Source organism: Onychomys torridus, chromosome 2 (assembly GCF_903995425.1).
Source record: "Onychomys torridus chromosome 2, mOncTor1.1, whole genome shotgun sequence".
NCBI classification, from domain to species: Eukaryota; Metazoa; Chordata; class Mammalia; order Rodentia; family Cricetidae; genus Onychomys; species Onychomys torridus.
The window spans coordinates 104403456-104424973 of record NC_050444.1 but is presented as its reverse complement, the minus strand read 5'-3'; the positions used below and the strand labels follow the sequence as shown (position 1 = coordinate 104424973).

Genomic DNA, 21518 nt, shown 5'->3' with positions numbered 1-21518 from the left:
AGTTTGCTATTTCCGGGACTTCTAAGTATACAAGCTTCTGTAGCTATATAAAAAGACAACACCTTCAGGTTTGCACTACAGCAGGGGATATTTTTAAGGCTGCTTTGAATCAGGCTAAAAAAAAAAAAAAAAAGAAAAAGAAAAAGAAAGAAATCACTCCGTGGCTCACCTTGAAAAGTATTCAAAGGTGTCTCGGTTCTTTCTTGACAGACACAAAGCAGCATGGTTGTTTCTTACGCCCATCCCTCTGTGTCCCCACCTAAACGTGGGCCTAACACTTGAAGGTGATTTTTAGAGGATTCCCTGAAACTCAAACATAAACAGACTGAACCAAGCAGACCTTCCGTGGTTGGCCTCTGCCTTCCACCCTCAGGACTGATGTGCCAAGTGTTGAAGGTGGGTCTTGGTAAAAACTCAACTTCAAGAGAAAATCCCTTCAGACAAAGGTGCCATCATCAGCATTCATAATGAGAATAGTCACCAGGTCAGAACAGTGGGACTAAGGATGGTCCGGGACGAATGTGAAGGAAAGAAACAAGAATTCCTTGCCAGCCTTGGCAGCTTTGCTTGGCTGCACATGTGACTAAAAACCCCAAGAGAAAAAGGCATCAGAGCAGGTCCTTCTTTTAGTGGCACAGAAAACTAGGAGCCCCACTGCAGCTGGGAAAACAGTGACACACAAGTAACACACAGGATAACGATGCACGACACCCCAGCTCCACCGTCGCTTCCCACGCTGTCTGCCAGAGTTCTTGCAGAATTTGAGAAGCGCACACCAGGTATGACCAAGTCAGTGTTGAAAGATGCTCATGGCAAAGGAAGTCACTACAACCGGACGTGCTTGTGGGCCCATTTTTTAAATAATTTCTCTCTGACACATATACAAGCCGTGGAAGGAATCTTGTGAGCATGGACAATCCGTGAGAGCTGCTTTTCAGCGCATCTTCTCCGCTGTGATTCGTGACCGGAGGGCATTGTTTGGGCTAGGTTAGTCTACACAGGCTTGCTTTTTCCTCACCCTTGTCTGCTTTCTCACTGCATTATACGCAGTTTTAAAATGTGTTTGATCTCTTTATTTCATAGACCTACAAAGTGATCTAAGCTCAAAGGTGGACACACAAACACACACAAGATAGCAGAAAGATTTTTGTTAGCAGAAACTCCAGTGAAATTGCAGAACCTCCTTTTGCCTCTTGTGGGTACAAAACCCATGACTTGGGAACTTCTTGAGCTTGTCTTAAGGTTTCAGGGTCCTAAAGGACCCCTCCCCATCTGCTTAGTGTTCAGGGAAGACTCCACCTGGCAGCCAGGGAGTGCCCAGCATCGGCACACAGGGCACCACCAGGCAGCCGCACCCCTACCTGCGTTCTTCATATTCTTCTTCTTTTCCTTTCTGTTCCTTCCAATGCTCTCTTTTACCCAGTCCTTTCCCTGGTCCCCGAAGTGTCTTTCCTTCCCCCTTTCCTTCCCACAGTTTACATGGAGATTAAACAGAAGCAGAGGTCTAACCCACTCTCCAGAAGGAACAACTGCCCATCGCCTCATCCTTCCCATTCCTTGTGGCATCTGAGTTAGTGCTCCATCACAGTGACAAAGATTTATTCTGGCTCCTGGTCTCAGGGCTTCCATCCCCTGTCACCTGGTCCTTTTGCTTGGGACCAAGGGGAAACAAAACATCATGGCCATGGAAGCCTGGGGCAAAGGCTGCTCATTTTGAAGTGCTGGGGCGGGGGAAGATGACAAACAAAAACAAACAGGCAAAAGCTAGGATCTAGTTATTCCCTGCAAAGACATGTCTTCCTCCAGTGACATCTCACCTATCATGGTGCCACCACCTCCACTGGCCTGCTGTCAATGGAGTAAGTCAGGGATGAGGCCGGTTTCCCCGAAAATGCACTCACAGACACAGTGGGTGTCATGGAGACGAATAGCTTCAATAGCACTTACTCAATCAAGTTGGCCATTAAAATTAGCTATCACATAGTCCAAGCCACATTCCAACCTACTTTCTGTTTTCCATTGCCCGTCTGAGGCCTTTAAGAGCACAATTATGCAGCACATTGGTTGCTTAGACTGACATGTTTGGATAATAAGAAAATGAAGGTAAGGACTGGCAAGATGGCTTTGTGGGTACAGGTGCTGGCCAGCAAGCCTGACAGCCTGACTTCCATCTCCGGGACCCACATGATAGAAAGAGAGAACTCTCCCCGGAGTCATCCTCTGATCCCTGCATGTATGCTGTACATGTATACACCCTACCCAATTTTTAAAAAAACTGTTTTAAAAATGCAGTGGATTGAAACACAAAATAAATTTAAATTCACAAGTATATAATGTTGCTCAAAACACATTTAAAAAGGAGAGAGGGAGCTTTAGGTTAGTGGCTAATGAAGCTGTGAACAGAAATGACCCCTTCCTGTGTCACTAAAATAGGCATTTACGTGTTCTATCACTCTGAGCATATTCTATCTTCCATCATAGAAGTCAGCATTCTAACCTGCCATGATTCCTATACTTGGGGAAGGGAGAGGCCTGGGTGCTCACCTGCCATGCCCAGCCTTGGAGGAGGCACTCTCCAAGAGAAATATTTACATTTGATTTGCTTCTAACTTGAAAAGTAGAATAAGATTCCCCCCCGATAATATGCTGCTAGGTGACACAGCCAACAAAAAAGCCTAGTAGAAAATTGTGGGGCTGAGGATATTTTGAGGAACTCATCATGCTGGAATCTAGGCAGTAATCAGTTTAAAATGAGAATCTTTTGTACCTTGAGTGTTCCCAGGGAAGAAAATCAAAGATTAAAAGAGAGAGATGTGCTTCGTGTCCCTAATCGCTACAACTTTGCATGCCTATTTTGTGTGCTTATCCCATGCCTTTACCCATTAATTATGTCAATAATGAAGAAGAAATGAGGCGCTTCACTTGGGACACAGCTGTTTACAGTGATTGCTTTGAGCATGGTATTTTTTTTTCCAGCACCTTTCCCAAAGTGTCTCATCACCAACATGCTCGGTTGATCATTCTTTGCCCTAAATCCCCAAATGGAATCAGTCACCGCCTGGATGCTTCCATTGCAGCTGACTCGGCTTATCTGCAGAGCTGCGGTGTCTGTCCCTGACTCCTTTGGAAGCTGCAATAATGACAAATACTTGAAAAACCAAAGTCAAGTCGAAGGATTGCTGGGCTTGGCTTTCCTTCCCCGTCATTGTCCAAAGCAAATCTGGGATGAGCATCTCATTCCCAAGCAGCTGTGGATCTTCAGCCTTGTTGGGGATCTCAGTAGTGGGGGTGGGGGGATGTTTGATGTTTTCATGCATTTGTGAGCACCCAGGAGGGGAGGAAGAGGTCCAAGTCATACCTCTCCCCTATGGTTCAGCAGCTTGCAGCTCTCAGAGAACCGGGCTGAAGTGTCCAATGAGGTAAGAGAGTGCCCTCCGTATAGGCTGAAAGGCATTTGGGTTGGATGGAGTGTGTGCTCACTGCTGTAAGCAGCCTAAGTGGAAAGGCCACACCCCTGCCCTGGCAATCCTGCCCCTCACTCTGTCTCTTTCCTGCCACTTTCTCTTGCTTCAGGGAGGTTCAGAGAAAAGGCTTCAATCCTCCACAAGATTGCCAAGAAGAAATGCCAAGTGGATGAGAATGAGAGGCAGAATGGAGCTGCCAACCATGTGGGTAAGTGAGAGATCCCTTGTCCTTCCCTGGTGGGTAAGCCGGGGGAGGGGGGGCGGTGACACAGAAAGACAGTGTGGGCACCCCTGATCCTTCCTAAACAATGAAATGAGTCCCTCTTCTCTACCTTGGACAGGGCAGGAATGGACATGTATGTCACCAATAACACAAAGGGAAGTCCACAGAGGAGTAGTAATTCTAACCAGATCACCAGGTATTCTGTTCAAGAGGTAACGGGCACCTGGCTTCAGAAAGCCAAAAAAAAAAAAAAAAAAAAGAAGACACACCCAAGTTGTTAATGTTTAGCCAGAGGTGGGACTCCTACTTCTGTACCCATAACTGGTGATCAGACAGTATATCTATGATGCTGCTTGCTGTATCCCCCACACCCCCAAGTTACCACTCAACGCCAACAGAGTCCTTTTGAGTCCGTGTCATCTCCTCTTTCTTAAACATTCAGCAATATCAAGGCTTGGAATTGGATCAGCGGATAAAGGGCTTGCTGCTTAACTGTGAGGACCTAAGTCCAAATGCCCAGAACTCACAGAAATGATGGGTGGGAGTGGTCGCCCTACCAATAATATCAGCACTTAGGACAGGGACAGAAGACTCCCCAGGGCAAGATAGCTAGCTAGACTAGACAAATCAGCAAACTCTGGGTTCCCCCAAGAAACCCTGCCTCAGAAAATAAAGTGGATATCAACATCTGGCCTCCACACACATGTGCACAGGTGTACACCACACACACATGCCTGAGCACATGTACACATATGCTCCCACCACACATCTATACACAGGCCAAACAATAATAATAATAAAGTTAGGCAAAATCAGCCTAGGTCTGTCTTGGCTGACTTTTCTAGAACTCCTGTGTGACCAGATTGTGACATTCAGGCATCTTATTTTAACTTGGGGCATCGTGTTCCCTTTCTCCTGTCTGTAACTATAATATAGCTCTCAATTCTAAATTCAGACTAAATTTAACCTAATCTGGATCCATGCTGTAAACGAAGCTATTGCCCAAGTGACTAAAATTATCTGCAGACAAATCTCAACAGTTTTGCCCTCAAAATACTCCATAAAAGACTTCCTGCCTCTCCCATCATCCCGAATTCTAGCCCAGGCAAAATTTTCAGCCAAGGAGCAGACTAGAGTCAACTGAGTATTTATGGAGAAAGTGGACAGGAATGAGTTCAAATGCTGACCAGGATTAGGTTATGAATTGCAGGTTTCTGCCTGAGCCCCTCTGCTTCCCTGAACCTGGAAACTTTTTTTTTTTTTTTTTTTTTTAGAATAAGGAGGGTTTTGGTTTTGTGCTATAAAGTCAATGGGGAAAGCTATTGCCTAGTTAAGCTCTGTGTGTGAGTGAGTTTGGGGTTCAATTTCAAAGGCTACTTTTCCTACTCCAATTGTTGGTTTTTCTTTTGTGGGATGAAGTAGCTTAGAACAGAAGATTTATGTGGCTGGGTTCATTCCCAGACCTCCTCTTGCAGACTGGTGACTAGAGGCTTAGATTTAATCATCCATGACATATAACTCCAAGGAAATCCACTGCTAATAGGGCTAGTGAAGGACGTGGTAACCAAAAGGATTGTGCATGGAAACTCTATGCTTTCCAAAGGAATCCCAGGATTTATTTTCATATTTTCTGTGACAGTAAAGACTGTGGTTTAAAAGCACACTTGTGTAAGACAAATTGCTAAATGGTCTTATTAATAAAAAAAACCTTGAGCCAGATATTGGGGCAAAAATCAAGAGATCAGAGATATAGGACAAGCCATAGCCAACCTCACCTTACCAACTCCTCAGCCTCCAAAGAGACCTACTTCCTGTACACCCACACCTATATGCCTTTCTGTTCTGCCATCTCACTTCCTCTCTTTGCCCAGTTATGTCACTTCCTGTCTGTCTGTACAGACCTACAGACCTCTATGGTTAGTGCTGGGATTAAAGGCATGTGCCACCACTCCTGGCTCTGCTCTCCATGTGGCCTTGAACTCACAGAGATCTAGATGGATCCCTGCCTCCTGGATGCTAGGATTAAAGGCGTGTGCTACCATTGCCTGACTTCTATGTTTACTATAGTGACTGGCTTTTTCCTCTGATCCTCAGATAAGATTTATTGGGGTACACAGATAAAATATCACCACACATTTGAGTTAGAGGCTGTGCCTGTGAAGTGGGTTCTTATCTGTCTGTGTCTATCCTGGAACATCTAAAAGTCCTTTGGATCCTATGATTCTGGGATCAAGTTTGACCTCAGCAATCTGCTACCAGAGGTGTATGAGGTCTTTTGTGTCTCCCAGATTCTTATGTTTTATTTTAAATAACTGAATGAAACATACTGAAATAACCTGGCATGGCTACAGGCAGCAGAGACACTATGAATCATGGGTGGATCAGGGAAACCCCAATTCCTACACTTTCCATATCATCATTTGTGCCTCAGGATACCAAAATTGAATTCATGAGCATTTCCCTAGGATTCCCAGTATTTGACTGCTTCAAACCAAACATTTTTACAGAATTCTCTTTGTCAGGGGGCATAATAGGATCTCACTACATAACCCAGGCTGGCCTTGAACTTGTGGTAACCCTCCTACATCCACCTACCAAGTGTTGAGATTTTAGGCGTGGGCCACTATGCTCAGCCACACATAACTCTCTGTTTTCTTATGTACTGATGAAAGAAATATTTGGTCCTTCAGAAATTGCTAGAGAAAAAAGAAGAAGAAAAAAAACCCACTTCCTTTCCTCTATGAACATCCTGAGATTGCTCACATCTGGCACAGCTGAGCAGACTGCTGTCCAGCAGCCTGACTCCTGACTCAGCACCACACAAGCCTTGCCTCCTGATACTGAACAGAGTTGGTGCCAATGACTTTCATTTTCTTTCTTTATTTAAAAGATTTACATACATTTTTTGTGTGTCTACATGAGCCCCACATACACACAGATGCCCATGGAGGCCAGAGTAGGGAGAGTGTTGGACCACTTAGAGCTGTAGTTAATGGCAGTTGTGATCCCCCCAATATAGGTGCAGGGAACCGAACCCAGTTCTCTAAAAGAGCAGTAATTACTCTTAACTGCTGAGCCATCTCTCCAGCCTCAATGAAAGACTATCTTTCATTCCCACTTAAGTTCCAGTTGAACGCAATGGGGCCTGAACACTAGTCACCTGGAGGTGCTTCTCTTAGCCCTGGAAAAAAATATCTTGCAAAAGGCAATTGCAGTGACAGAGATTCAGATCATTCATTTCATGGCTTGTCGGCTCTGCCAGGGATCTGGTCTGAGTGCTTTACGCGCTCTCTCCGACCTCTCTGCAGAAGGGGCAGCAAGAGTACTGCCCCTGTTACTGCACTGTTAGCAGCACTCAAGTCCTGTAGGTGAGGAAACCAAACGCCACAGAGGTTGAGGCATTTGCTGAGGGTCACACGACATAAGCTGTCGAATGAATGGAAACAGGTCCATTTGATTCCTAGTGTTACAAAGGCCCAGGGCCCAACCAAGGCCCTTGCCTATTCTGCTCTCTCAGGAAAACGTGACTGTACTTGCTGATCTATTCTCTCTCTCCCTTCTCTCCCTCTCCCTCTCCCTCTCCCCCTCCCCCTCCCCCTACCCCTCTTCCTGGAGTGTTACAGAACTGAGCCTTGTTCCTTTTCGCAGCTCCCCCTTACTTTTCTTGGAATGTGCTATGAGTGTTCTCAGGATTGTAAAAAAGAGACGGGTGGCCAAATCCTCCTTCCCTGTGCCCCCTTCCTCCCCTCCTGGCAATGGCAGTTTTGTAGCATGAAGACTGAGAATATTCGAGCTGAAAGCAGCCGCCACAATGAGCCATTCACTTCATAGAAGAGGTGTCCCAGCCCAGAGGAAAGGGGGCCTGGCAAAGATGGCGGGCTAATGGTGACAGAGCCTAGGACAGGATACCCTGACCAGTATCCCTTGTGGGGTGGGGTGTACTGTTGCAGGGGGGATCCAGCTATCTCACAGTCAGTATCTAAATGTCAAAGATATGTATCTGTGTCCTTGCATGATCTGTCACATATGGCAGCTGTTAGGGCCTCCTGTGATGTCATGTATGGTGGAAACCAGAGCCCAAGGCAGCTCAGGGCAAATGATGAAAGCCCTTTACCAGTGCCCAACACCAGCTCAGGTCTCAGGTGCCTTCTCACCTTCTGGTCAGCATTTTAGAACATTCTTTCCAACATGGTCCCTTTTGCCCATTGATTCTGATTGTTCTCTTTGTGTTTAAATTATGCCATAGAGAAAATCGAACTTCCCAACAGCACCAGCACCGAGGTCGAAATGACACCATCGAGTGAAGCTTCAGAACCTGTGCAGAATGGGAACCTCTCCCACAGCATTGAAGCTACAGATGCCCCGGTATGATGCTGTGACAGTACACATGCCTTGGTGGCTCAGCTCCCAGCTATGTGGACACCAAGGAGGAGCTGATTCATGTATGTGTATCTTTCCCAAGGCCTCACACAGGGAAAACTCTGTGTGCATTGAATGAACATGCCACCTCTCTAAGCCATCATTTTCTCAGCATGAGGGGAAGGGCAGGTGTCTCAGAGTCTGGGGATGAAAAGACGTATGCTAATGAATCATAAAGCTTGATGTCTGTGTCTTTAAAGCTAGTGCTAAACAACAGAAAACTTACAGTCATTATACCTCCGTAAGATCTTTTACCTCAGTGATTGAAATTAATATTCTTTGGCCCCACCCGCTATTCAACCACAACCAATGAACTGTTCCTCCTAGAAGTAATTAATAATACCTGGCATTTATCAAACACCTACTACGTGCCCATATGTGGTGTGGGGTGCTTTAAGAATGCTTGTCTCCATACCTCACAGCTGAAGGAACAGGCATTGGTACCTCCACCGTGCAGTTGAGGAAGCTGAGCTGGGTGAGATGAAGTGAGTAACTGGGTTACCTAGTTGTGAGGAGTGAGCTGAGACTCCATCTCAGGCATGTCTAAATGCAATGCCTGGGCTACTTCGGCCACAAGCACTGTCTTTAGAGCACAGTTGCTCAAAAAGTGGGCAGAACCATGTGGCGCTTACTAGATATTTGGGTCTTGTCCTGATCGGATCAATCAGAACTTCGAAAGCATGGGGCCCCAGTTTTGCATCTAATCAAGCACTCTCCATCAAAGCTTCACAGACTGAAAGACAGTTCCGAATTCTCAGAGCAGGTGGGGCAGATTGGTCGTGATAAAATGCAGATACTGACTTTTGAGGGCTGGCCTGAGTGAGGCCCAGGGTGTGGAGCTGACTGGGCTCCTCAGTGATGGCAGTGCTTCTGGCTGAAGGACCACCCTTTGAACAGCATCATCCTAAAGTTTGCTAGCCAGTCTTGTCCCCGAATGTTCTCAATGAGCTGTGGCACAGTACCCACAAAGAGAACCGAGACAACAGACAGTGTAGTCTAGCACTTCTTTCCTTTATATCAGAAAATGCTCTGCAACAGGGGCAATCTGCCCTCTGGGAAAAACATGTGACTTCTTACATGTTGTCCTTTATCTCTAAGAGCAATTTAGAGGCAGTCTCTCCACCTATCTGAAGAGAACTGAGCTCTGGCTGCCCTTGTGTCCTCTGCCTTCCAGCTTCTCACCCTCCTGCCCAGAGCCCTGGACTGGCACCATGTCAGCTCAGCAGTGATCTGGCAGAGTGGCTTATGTCCACATGGATAAGCGGCATGTGGGAACAGGAGGTAAGCCCCAAGGACATCTGGCTGCCCTTGGGGTTGGCACAGTCACAGGTGTGCAGAGGGACACCTCATCACCCTACCACTCCATCTGTCTGGCCCAGGGACATCTGTGTCCCTTCAAGAGAGGACCTTGCTGCAGGAGAGCCAAAGACTCACTGACCTCTGTCCGCAGAGCCGCCCCAGGTCTCAGTGCAGGGAGACGCACGGATTTGTGTGTCATGCTGGCTCTCCTGGAGAGCAGTCAAGCTTTCAAAAAGTCATCACTGTAGCTGACTACAGGGTGACCTGCTGGTGTATTCCAAAGCCAAGGGGCAAGTTGCCAGCCTGACTGGGCACTCACTGTCTCCTCCTTAAAGCACAGATCCTGAAAATACTGCCTCATTGGTGCTATCGTCAGAGCTAGATGTGCCCTTGGCACAGGGCCACATGCTATCTACTTACATCATATGCTCAAACCTGCTGCTTAAACAGCATTCACCCCTTCCTTTAAGGATTCCTTGCAGGTAAAAGTGCAAAGGGGTTCTATGTGTATACACAGGTTATAAATAAGTCAGCCAACAAACATTTGGTAGTTAATAATGGCCCAAAGTGATCACAGAGGTCTCTGTGTACCATTCTCAGGGAGCCTGACAGACAGACAGACAGACAGACAGACAGACAGAAAGAAAGAAAGAAAGAAAGAAAGAAAGAAAGAAAGAAAGAAAGAAAGAAATTGAGAACTCTAGAATAATATTCAAGCTGGGCATTGATGGATGGTAGGAATTTGTCACTCAGAGAAGGAAGAAATGAAATGACAACCTGTGTAGGTGTCCCAAAGCTTAGGTTTAATGGTTGCTGAACAAGGTAGTAGAACTAGAGACTGTAAACCAAGCTGAGGAAATACACACCAGGAAACGTAAACTGGCTTCAGCCATCCATCAGATCAGAAGGCTCTCGGTGTTCACTCGGGTCAGACAATGTACCGGGAGCGGAGCCAGCAGAGCTAAGACTGACAGCCACCAGGACATAGAGAGCAAAGGAGGATGAGGGCACAAAGGAGTGCAGAGGCCCCTGGAAAGCCTTGCTGAGGAGATGTCCTTCAAACTAAGTGGGAACCTGTCAAAGGCACAGCACCATAAGGCAAAAATGAGCTTGGCTTGTCTGGAGACAGCATTCCTGTGACTGCCAAGGGGACCAAAAGAAGGAGACAGTAGCAGGTGGCTAGCCTTCAGGTGATGGGATGTTGGTTCTTCTTGGGCAGCAGCAAACCCCTGGACATCCCAGATGTGGCCAGCACTACCAGAATGCCCCTGAGGCTGCATCCAGACTGTATTTAAAGCAACAGTGAGGCAGAGAGGTCCCAGAGCATTTGATTGGGGTGGGGGGAGTTGATGGTACTTGGACAAGCACAGTAGACCCAGAGGAAGAGATAAGTGGACATCATGGAACATGATGTACCTTCTGTCCAGCTCTTGAGAGTGGGGAGCCTTGAAGGATTTAGGGAGCAATGGCAACTTCTGGATGTTTTGCAGGAAGATAGTTCATCTTGTTCAAGAAATAACCAGGAGGCTGAAGATACAGGTTGGTAGTAGAACACTTGCCTAGCATGGACAAGGTCCTGGGTTCCATCCCTGGTACCACAGAAATAAGGAGGAGGGCAGAATAGAAAAAGGCTGGACACAGGAAAGTGAGCTGAGAACAGAGAGGATTAGGGATCAGTGTGCTGGGGTCCATAAGCCAGTTTGGCCTATTGCCTGTGTCTATATGACCCAAGGGGCTAGAACGGTTTGTACATTTTCAAAATGTTTTCATGAAAAAGGAAGCAGGAGCATATGGAACAGGGGCCATATGGACCCCAAAGTCTGAAATATTTACTGTCTGGCCCTTTATGGAGTGCGGGGGAGGGGTACTGCTTATGCCCGATATAGACCATCTGCAGTCTTTAGAGAGAACGCTCTCCTATACTGACTTGGAACGATCCTCGGTATGTGTTGTTAAGTGAAAAGGCACTGTGCCAAAGTGTATCCTAGATGGTGAGATACAACAGTACACTGTCTGATGCTGAAGGGAAAAGGAGGGACCAGCATGCAAGCCTTCGCTTGGGATGCTGCTGGAGAAATTAGCTATGTCCATTACCTCCAGAGACTTCTGCGGGTTTTTCATTTTGAACCAAGTAATTGTGTTACCTAGTCAAAAAAATTGAGTAATAACAATAAAAATAATAATGGGTTAAATTTGGAATGAGGATATAGCTCAGTAGGTAGAGTGCTTGCCTAGCATATACAAAGCCTTGGCTTCTACCCCCAACATCACCAAAAGGGAGTATCTGTAATCCCAGCATTTGAGAGGTGTAGGCAGGAGGATCAGAAATTCAAACTCATCCTCCAATACATCATGATGGTGATGATAGGTTAAATTAAAACAGTATTCTTTAGTCATTCAAGCATAGACTATTGTGACAAACCACTAGAGTTCAAATCCCAGGCCTTTTCCTTGCGATTATGTGCCTAGAGCCAGGTACTCAATCTCTCTGTTCTCTACATTCCTTCTCTGTGAAACAGTAATTTAAAAAAAAAAAAAATACTTATCTCATAGTGTTAGTGTGAGGCTCAATTACTCTTTGAACAGTTCTTGACATACAGTGAGTATCTCACAGGGGTTCCATGAAGTTAGAAATACTTGAAAAAAATCTTTTCTTGATAGGTGTTAAGTAGCACAGATGACAAGGTTTCCCTTGGTATTGGTTGTAAGATGAAACATGGCAGGATTTCAGAGCTATTTCAGAGACAGAATTGAGAAGCTATGACCAAAACTGGCCATAGCAAGTAAACAGAAAAACAGGGGGCATAGAGAAGGCTGAGGCTGACTGACTGCAAAGACTGGGTGGTGGGTTGAATTAGGGTTACAACTCCAGGGTAAGAAAAAACAAACAAACAAACAAGATTTGACGTCAAGGCACTCTGGCCTCCCGGCACGGATTCACAGAAATGATCCAGTGCCTCTGTTTTGTTAGTTTTGTGTCTGTCTAAGTTGTAATTTTATCAAGTTCCATGACAAGTGAGGTGGGCACCCCAACTTTATTCCTGGAAGTGCTGAGCCCATGCTACACACCACTGCTGCTATTCTCCTAAGGGTTTAGTCTGTCTCCTTACTTGACCTGCTGTATTGAAAATCCCCATTTCCAAGTGAGCTCAACCCACCTTGACACCTTGGCTCAGAGGTTTCTCCAGCACAGACTTTCCATGGCCCATGGCTGGGGGTAGCTTACGAAATAATGGAGGACATGAGCCCTGTGTAGCAGAGGACCTGGTGCATGCCAGTCTGAGGAAGTGCAGATGAGCGTAGCCTTTTCCACACTTCAGATCTCTTCTCTTCTCTCCACCTGCCCTCCGGTGCTGCACAGGAAGTGGACGAGAACTGCCATGGGCTTGCATCCCACCCAAATCTTCAGTGTGGAGAATTTCCCTACACATCGACAGACATGTTTTCTTGCATTTTGACAATTTGTAGAGAGCTTGACTAGTACATGTGAGGGGGCTCTGGAGGTGAAGGAACCACCTAGCTGCATTTGAATTTTGCCAGTCTAAACAACACCCAGGTGATGGCCCTTGCCTGCATTCCCTGTTGCAGCTGCATGCTCCTTGGTGTGATGCATCTAAACCCTGCAAAGACACTCAGCAGATTTCAGGATCTACCTAAAGAGCTCCCTGGTTTAAATTGTGCCTGCTTTTTTTTTTTTTTCTTCTTTGAGACATAGTTTCACTATATAGTCCTAGCTGGCCTAGAACTCACTATGTAGACCAGGCTGGCCTCAAACTCACAGAGATCTATATGCCTCTGCCTACCTAGTGCTGGGATCAAAGGCATGAGTGACCATGCCTGGCAATGTACCATAAAGCAACTTTTTTTTCTGTGCTCAGCTCTGATTTGATTTTGCCTGAGATTTCTTTGCCCTCAGGGAAGTCTTAATTATTCTTGTTTTAGTCATGGCCTTGATATATCCATGGATAAGGAAATTCATGTAAGAAAATTACATCCTTGGATGGAAGGATGGATGGATGATGGATGGGTAGATGGATAGATGTGTGGATGAGTGGATGAACAGATGAATGGACAGGTGGATGGATATGTGAATGGATGGGTGGGTGGATGGATGGATGGATGGTTGGATGGTTGGATGGATGGATGGATGGATGGATGGATGGATGGATGGATGGATGATGGATGGACAGACGTATGTATATGTGAATGGATGTGTGGATGGATGAGTGGATGATGTGCAGAATGAAAAACAGACCTAGGATCTGTAAAATGCAGGCTCTTTTCTTTTTTCCTCACCTAATACTTTGAGTATCACCATACTGTGTTAAAACTGTCTTCTTTTCATTTTATGACAGCTCTGATGTATTTCTCCATAGGGCGACCTTCCCTAAACTCAATAGAGGTTTCAAGATCTGCTTTCTGCAAGCCCCATTGGGTGACTAAGTAAAGGATGAATAGAGGAAAGTGATAGAGGTGACTGTGTGTTTAAATTTCTCCTTTAAAAAAAAAGAACTAAATGCTTAAAAATATATCCTGCCTCTTAAATTTAGGTTTCCAAGGGTGCCTTAGAAAACAAATGCCATTTTCCAAGTTTGTCATTTCTTGCAAATTGGTGCTGCTGTGATCTGAGGGCTCCCTGAAACAACTTGATAATGCAAGGGCTCAGACTGTCAGGTGCGACAGGAATGTCCAAAATTACCTATGCAGGTGGTACCTGGACTCCGTATTTTCTGTTTCTTCTAAATATTATTACCCTTAACATAACAAAAACCATCTCTTTCCACAGTGGTGAGGTCCAGCACAGGGACCCCACATGTTCCTGTCAATCAGTGGAGATGCACGTGGATGGAGTAGGTTAAACACTGTGGAAGTTTAGAAACAACTTCATTTTCCCCTGTTAGTGAAACTGCCCATCTCTTGGAATGCCCATGAGCACAGTAAGAGTATTCTAATAACCATGAGGTGGTGGGAAGTGGACTGTGTCTCCTTTCTGACACAGCCAGGCCTGAGGGCAGTCCTGGGAGAAGGTGACGAGATGTCACTGTGAAGGCAATGGGAATGGCGAATGATTCCCCAGACCATCTTGCTGGATGACTTTCTTAGAAAAGAACCCATTTGTGTCAGAGAAAACCCAACAGTAATCAAAAAACAGGCAAAGCTTAAGGCCTTTTGCTGACTAGGCCATTCCTAGGGCAGATAATATTTTTCTGTCAGTTTATATTTTTAATAAAAAAAATGAGATCTGTTTCCTACATCTGTTGACCTGGATAATTTTTACCAAGTGCTTAAGATTCACTCCTGGGCCTTTTAACATATTTTAAGCATGAAATAGATAAAAATTTAATGCTTTTTAAAATCTTCCTAAATTTGAATATTGACAAAGAATTATACCTTATTCACTGAGAACTTGCTGTTAATAATTTACTTTCTGGGAAATTTTGAGAATATCTGTTCATTTTCCATGTGATACATCAGTAATTGACTATCAATAAAAGGATGGAAAGCTTCATTACCACTTTGAAAAAAGTACCAGCATTAATATACTGTTTCTATGACTAATTCTAATCCAGTTGATAATAAGGAGCTAAAAAAGAGTTTATGATTATTTTCATGATTCTCCAATTAGCTTCTGTGTGGACAAATCTTTTATGAATGTGTCAGCAATATTTATAAATCCATGAAAACACACCAAAACCAGTTTACAGCAATTCAGAAAGAAATCTATCTTGTCTGTAGTTTGCAGCTCAGAATGGCTTGGACAAATGTACAGTGAAGGAAAGCACTTGCATTTCAATGAGACCCTCCTTGGTTTTGGTTCAGTGTCTGGTACAAGATGGAGTTTTGGGGTTATTCTATGTTTCATGTGCTAAATGTTTGATGCTGGGATTTTTTTTTCTTCTATATGTAAAGCAGACCATATGATGTCATTATAAGGGGAGTGAATTCCTCCCTACCACCTGCAGCAAATGTGTCTGTTTTTTAAGGAAATCTGTTTTCTAGTTAAAGATCAGCTCTGTCGATTCAGAATGTCCACACAGAAGGCCAGGCAAATGTTTCAGATGGTGCTGCCCTTCTAAAATGGGATGCAGTTTGACTCCATCTCTTTCTAACTTACTTTGTGTGTAAGATTGAGAAGTTAACTATAGAGATTGAGGGATATTTGATAGGAACTATGAATGCAAGATAGGTGAGAATCTCCGAACACAGAAGTAGGTCATTCTAAGACTCAAAACTGAGTTTTTAAAGGACAGTTGAAAAGCAGATTAAATTAAGTGAACACAATTTCTTCCAAAGCCAAAGCACATACTCAGCAATGATATGTTGGAAAAAAAATAGATACTCATATGGTCATCATATTATTCTACTCAGGCCAACCATAAAAGATACCGTAGATGGGGTGACTTAGACAATACAATCTTGTTTTCCTCATGGTTGTGAGGGTTAGAAGTTTCTGACCACTAGTCAAGGCTCTCTCTCTGGCTTCTTAGTGAGCCCTCACATGGCCCTTCCTCAGTGCATGCACACCAGTGAGGATGGGTAGACACAGAGAGGGAGAGAGAAGTCAAGGGACAAGGGACACTCCAGGGAAGAAGCAAGCACTCTCTATTTACAAGGTAATTAATCTTTTTGGACTAGGGCCCCATCATCACAACCTCATTTAACGTTAGTTACTTCCTCAGAGTCCCCATCTCCAAATACAGTTCTTCACATACTTGCAGTGTTTTGTGTTCAGCAGGACTGGATGCTTCCCTTCAGATCACTGAAGTTTTCCTACATGACTGTCTGGTTTTCTATTATCTGCTCTAAACATTTTTCTTCTTCAGGACTTTCCTGGTTTTGTTGCCTTTGCACAGAGGGAAGGCAAATGAAATTTTATCCTTTAGAGGGGCAGAGCCCTTCAAAGAACCATCTCGGAACTCTAAGACATCTTTGAACATAACTCAGCATACTTTGTCTGACAAGTCCAAAAGCTTTAGTTTTGAGATCCCGAAAGTTCAGATTCCATGGTAACCTGGAGATTTTAATTTCGCGTCTGTGAAACCAAAGTGAACCATAAGCCAATAGTTAATGTTTGTGTGGTTGTCTTAATTAGAGCTACTATTGCTGTGATGAAACACCATGACCAGAAGCAACTTGGGGAGAAAAGGGTTTATTTCACTCACAGTTCCATATAGCAGTCCATCGTCAAAAACAGGGAAGTCGGAAACTCTCACAGGACAAGATCCTGGAGGTGGGAGCTGATGCAGAGGTCATCAAGAGGGTACTGTTTACTGGCTTTTTCCCCCATGGCTTACTCAGCCTGCTCTCTTATAGAACCCAGGACCAGCACAGGGATGGCACCACCCACATTGGGCTGGGCCCTCCCCCACTGATCATTAATTAAGAAAATGCCTTACAGCCAGATCTTATGGAGGCATTTTCCCAATTTGGGTTCCTCCTTTCAGATAATGCTAGCTTGTGTCAAGTTGGACATGAAAGTAGCCAGGACAATGGGTCAGTCCTGTTCACAACCCTGTTCTAGTTCTGCAGTTAGCTGGCAAGGAAGTCTGTTAGTGTGTTAGCCTCCACGCATTGGCAAGCACATTTTGTGGGAGAATGGAGCCAGTCAGTTTACACCATTTCCTCTGCCAAACTCAGGTGGACTGGTGTTCACATAACATCGGGCCCCCTATGGAAGTCTCTCTAGGCATTCTACTGGCCAGTTGTTGACAATAGAACCATTCACTGTTTTGAAGAGTCACTGTGCATGTCGGGTAATTTTGCCTTTGAGAATCCCAGTGCTGATATTGTTAGTAAGTCTGCACAGAGCTTGGAGTCAAGGTGTCACAATATTGTGAGTCTTACCATCTGTTTAGAAGCTTGATGTCCAACAGAAAGTCAGCTCAAAGCTACCTACTAAATAAAATAGTGGTTCTCCTCAGGGCTGTAGAATTTCCTCTTTTTGTTTACAGAGCCTTCTATTTATCCATTTTAACTAAGAGAGAAGAAAACTAGATTGTCGGTACCATGCCTTCAACAAATGCTCAATAAATATTGGATGAGTGAACAGATGGGGGGGAAATCATTGCAGTTTCCACTTTCATATCAAATAATTGAATTGTAGGGATTTATTGTTGGAAATGATATTATAATTCACCTAGCCAACTTTCCTTCTCCTAGAATAACTTATTTTCCTGACTATTTATTTTTTAAGAGTGATAGCAGCCATGTTTTGAATGTTTACTGTGTGCCAAACACTGTCCTAAGTACTTTGCATGAATTATTTCAGTTCTTCAATAGCACCAATGTTGTGAAGGAAACTTATAGAACAGAATTCCTATTTCATATGAAGAGTGGGTCTGTGTTTGCTGTGCATTTCTGCAGCTGTCCCATCATTAGACAAGGTGCCATCAGGATGTCCTGAGGGAGCATCTTACAGGCTCACTGCCCAGACCCACATACCTTTGCACCAGTTTCCATGGAGACCTACTTTGAGAGATGATACATGTTACCAAAGAGCTTCTATTTAATGCTTCAAGCATGAAAAGGGAGACAGGCAGTCCCAAGATAAAGATGGTGCTGTTTTACTGTGCCTTCCCTGGAGGCATTATGACCTTCAAACACTGAATGGCTGAGGCTGAAACTGACCCCGCTCCCGTTCCAGCCCTTGCTAACGTTAGTCCCAGGAAAGTTTATTATTGTAAAAGGTTTCGTTCATTTTCTACAATATTCCCTAGATATCCATTTTAAAGGTAGCCAAAATGGGATTATCCACAGTTATAGGAGTCTGGGGTGGCATCAAGCAGTGAAGCCCACATAAAATCTCCTTGATGAGCTTGACTGCCACCTTTCCCTTCAGCGACCTTGGGGAAACCACTGGTGCAGAGGAGCTGTGTTTGAAAGCCTGATATTCACTGGTGTCTATAGCACCTGACCTTTTTTTTTTTTTCAATATTTTGATGTTAAAACATATTTACACCATTTTTCCCTCCCTTTCCTTCCTTCAACATTTCCAGTGTTCCCCACAAATACATGACCTCTTTTTCTTTGTTGTTGTTACATATATGTGTGTGTGCATAAACACATAAATACAACTTGTTCAGTCCATTTAGTGTTACTTGTATATTTGTGATTTCAGGGATGGCCATTTGATATTGGATAACAATCGGGGAGCTTACCCCCAGAGAAGACTATTTCTCCTGCTCTCAGCTTTTCTCAGTTGCCTGTGCTTCTTTGTCTATGGATGGGGACCCATGAGATTCTCCTTCCATGTTAGCAAGCAGCCAACAGTCAGTGCTTTGGGTATGGGAGCCCACAAAAGCTTCCTAGTGAGAGCTGAGCTTCCTTTACACAGCAAGGCTGCATTAGGGGATGGCTTGACCACATGCATCGTCACCAGGTGTCTGGGATGGTCTGCACTTGGCTGTGCTGGGGAAGGTCTTTTGCTCCACCCCTTGGCATTCCTTTAAAAGCCCTTTAGTAGAGACAGAAGGGGCTGGTGGGTTTGGACCCAGGCCCTCCCAAGGATATCCTATGTTTTCTAACTGTCTCTCTCCTCTATGTTTCTATCTACATATTCCTCACTTCTTGCTGCTCAAGAGTACCCTGGGGGAAAAAGCAGGCCCCCCGCATTTGGGATCATCTGGTTTTTGCCTCTCCTTTTAAATACAAGATGACCTGGAAGTAGGAGCCCTAGATTTTCATGATTAGCTTCATACATAAAAGCCCTTGGGAATCTTCAGGCTGCCTGAAAAATCTGGGAACTGGAGCTTGCAAGTCCCGATTCTGCTGACTACTCTCCCCATCTCACTAGATCTGGGGGCCAGTGCAGCACCCACCACTTGGGAAACTGTGCGTGTGTGTGTGTGTGTGTGTGTGTGTGTGTGTGTGTGTGTGTGTGAGAGAGAGAGAGAGAGAGAGAGAGAGAGAGAGAGAGAGAGAGAGAGAGAGAGCAGACTATCCTGCTATTCACTATATATCCCAGACAGGCCTTAAAGACTGAGATTATCCTGCCTTTGTCTTCCGGAGTACTAAGATTAAAGGTGTAAGCCCTCATGCCCTGCTGAGTAAGCTGTTTTCCTCTAAGGTTTGTTTTGTTTTTTAGTATCAGCGATTACAAGATCCTAAAGATCTAGTCACTAGCCTAGTTTTGTGAAACTATGGGGTTTGTATAAGACCCCAGCAGATAGCAAACCATGTTAAGCCTTTATATCAAAAATCACTTGCATTATTTCTGCCTTAGACAGCTGTAGCCTGCTCTCCTTGCCTTGTTTCTTAGGGACACTCTTCAAACACTTTAGGAGGCAAGAGTGGATTATCACAAGGTCAAAGTTGACATGCTACAACTCCAGGAAAAGTTGAAAACTCATTGCCCTAACCTCAATGGCCTCACTTGGGTCTAAGCCTAATGCAAGCATTGTATCTCCTGCTCAGGCAAAGACAAACAGGCCCTAAACTTGGAACAGTGTGTCCTTCTGTAGTGTCTCTAACCAGCTTGTTAGCTGTTGCCCATTGAGCCAGAATGAGACTTTCTTGGCAAGAAGACAGAAAGAATTTTTCTGAGGTGTTCTGACAGCTTGCTCCTGAGGCACCTCTCACATCCATCCCAGGGTTCTAGACCCCTTCACTTCCCTGCAGCAGGAATCGGTCCCCATGAAGAGTGAAGTTTTCTGTTGGCATAGCTTAAGCACAGCCTCTTCTAGTCCACTCCTGCCCTAGCACAGGGCCACCCTTGGACCCTTCGATGCCACCCTTGGACCCTATACAACACGGCTAATTGTTTGCACTGGACAGTAGTGTGTTTAGAGCTTGGGCATGCAAACAGACAATTATTTTCTGCTATTTGCTAGCGGCACCGCCTGCCTGGTGACTTTGGCAGATGGAGAAAAGAGCTAATCTGTAGGTTACAAGCAGAAAGGTTATTGATGAAATGTCACCATCTGTTGGTGTCATTAAAATGATATGAGTCATAAAGAGTTGCTTTTGTCTTTTCTCAAAAACGGTAGCTTGGAGTTGAGAGAAAAGTTGCTAAATTGTGGATGGCAGTAGGGGACAGATGGGGAGGGGAGGCTACCCAGGCAGAAAGAGGAGCTTGGTGAGTTTGTCAGATGGACTAACTGGTCTTCAGGAAAGCCAGTCATCTGCTGGATTAAACCCCCAACTTGGTATGAGATGCCGTGCTCTTGAAGACTGCTATAGTACATCAACTCTTGGTGCCTATTTCTTGGTGTGTAAGGGAAAGTCACTCATTTGGTTACATGAGGAAGATCTCATTGGAAGGAAACTTCATATGCCCCAGCCTTCTTTCTCTTCACTGCCCCATGACACACAGATTGTTATTCTTGTTTCGAGATGGCACTCCAGGTATGTGAGCCCACAGGGTATGGTTTTCTCTGCAGGTCACCTCTCCTCCAAGGATGACGTGACTAGGATCAGGGCAGAGTCCCTAGGAAAGAGTGGAAACAACAGTGAATAGAATGGCTTCTGCATCACATTAGCAAAGGGGTTGGAGGGCGAGGTGTGTGAATGGGGAGGGTGCGGGTAACCAAAATACACTGCCAACTTCTTTGCCTAATCCCCATAATTCTCCCGCATTTGTACTTTGAGGATTCTTACCCACTGCCACAAACCTGTTATTTCCAATCTTTCTCAACATGGCTTTCAGTCACATGGTTTGTTTTTTTTGTTTGTTTTTAATTGTTTGTTTGGTTTTGTTTTGGATCCCAGAGAAAGTTGAAGGCGGATAATTTCGTTCACCACTACAGGCCTTTTGTCCATCTCTAATAAGTAGCAGTAAATAAACTAAGAGTAGCATTGCTGTGAATCTGCACACCCAGCCATGACCTCTATAGTCCAGTATTTCCTCCCTTAAGACATCTGGCCCAAGCTTTTCCCACCTGCCACTCCTTAGGGACACAGACTTTGAAGGAGTCACTGCCGCTGCTTAGAAAGTGTCGAGCAGTGCTGGAAGCCTGGTACCTAAAGGAAACATCACTGCAAAGGTGCCTGTTTTTAGATTTGGTGCTCTGGCCTGCTGCTGTTGCTTCATTTCTAAACAAGCAGGGTGACGGTGGCAGTGACATGGTGGTGTCAGCAGTGCTGTGCTGGTGACCCTGTGCCCTGTCTCATGGACT

The 21518-nt window shown here is 44.9% G+C and overlaps 1 protein-coding gene across 7 annotated transcripts in view; it reads left to right on the top strand.

Moving 5' to 3' along the window:
- Positions 1-21518, top strand: part of Slc24a2 (solute carrier family 24 member 2) — a 224349-nt gene that overhangs the window by 182182 nt on the left and 20649 nt on the right. For all 7 annotated transcript variants that reach the window (XM_036177997.1, XM_036177993.1, XM_036177998.1 and 4 more), the window contains 2 exons: positions 3574-3672; positions 7934-8052. In XM_036177997.1, coding sequence (XP_036033890.1) covers positions 3574-3672; positions 7934-8052 — 218 coding nt within the window. The remainder of the gene's footprint in view (positions 1-3573; positions 3673-7933; positions 8053-21518) is intronic.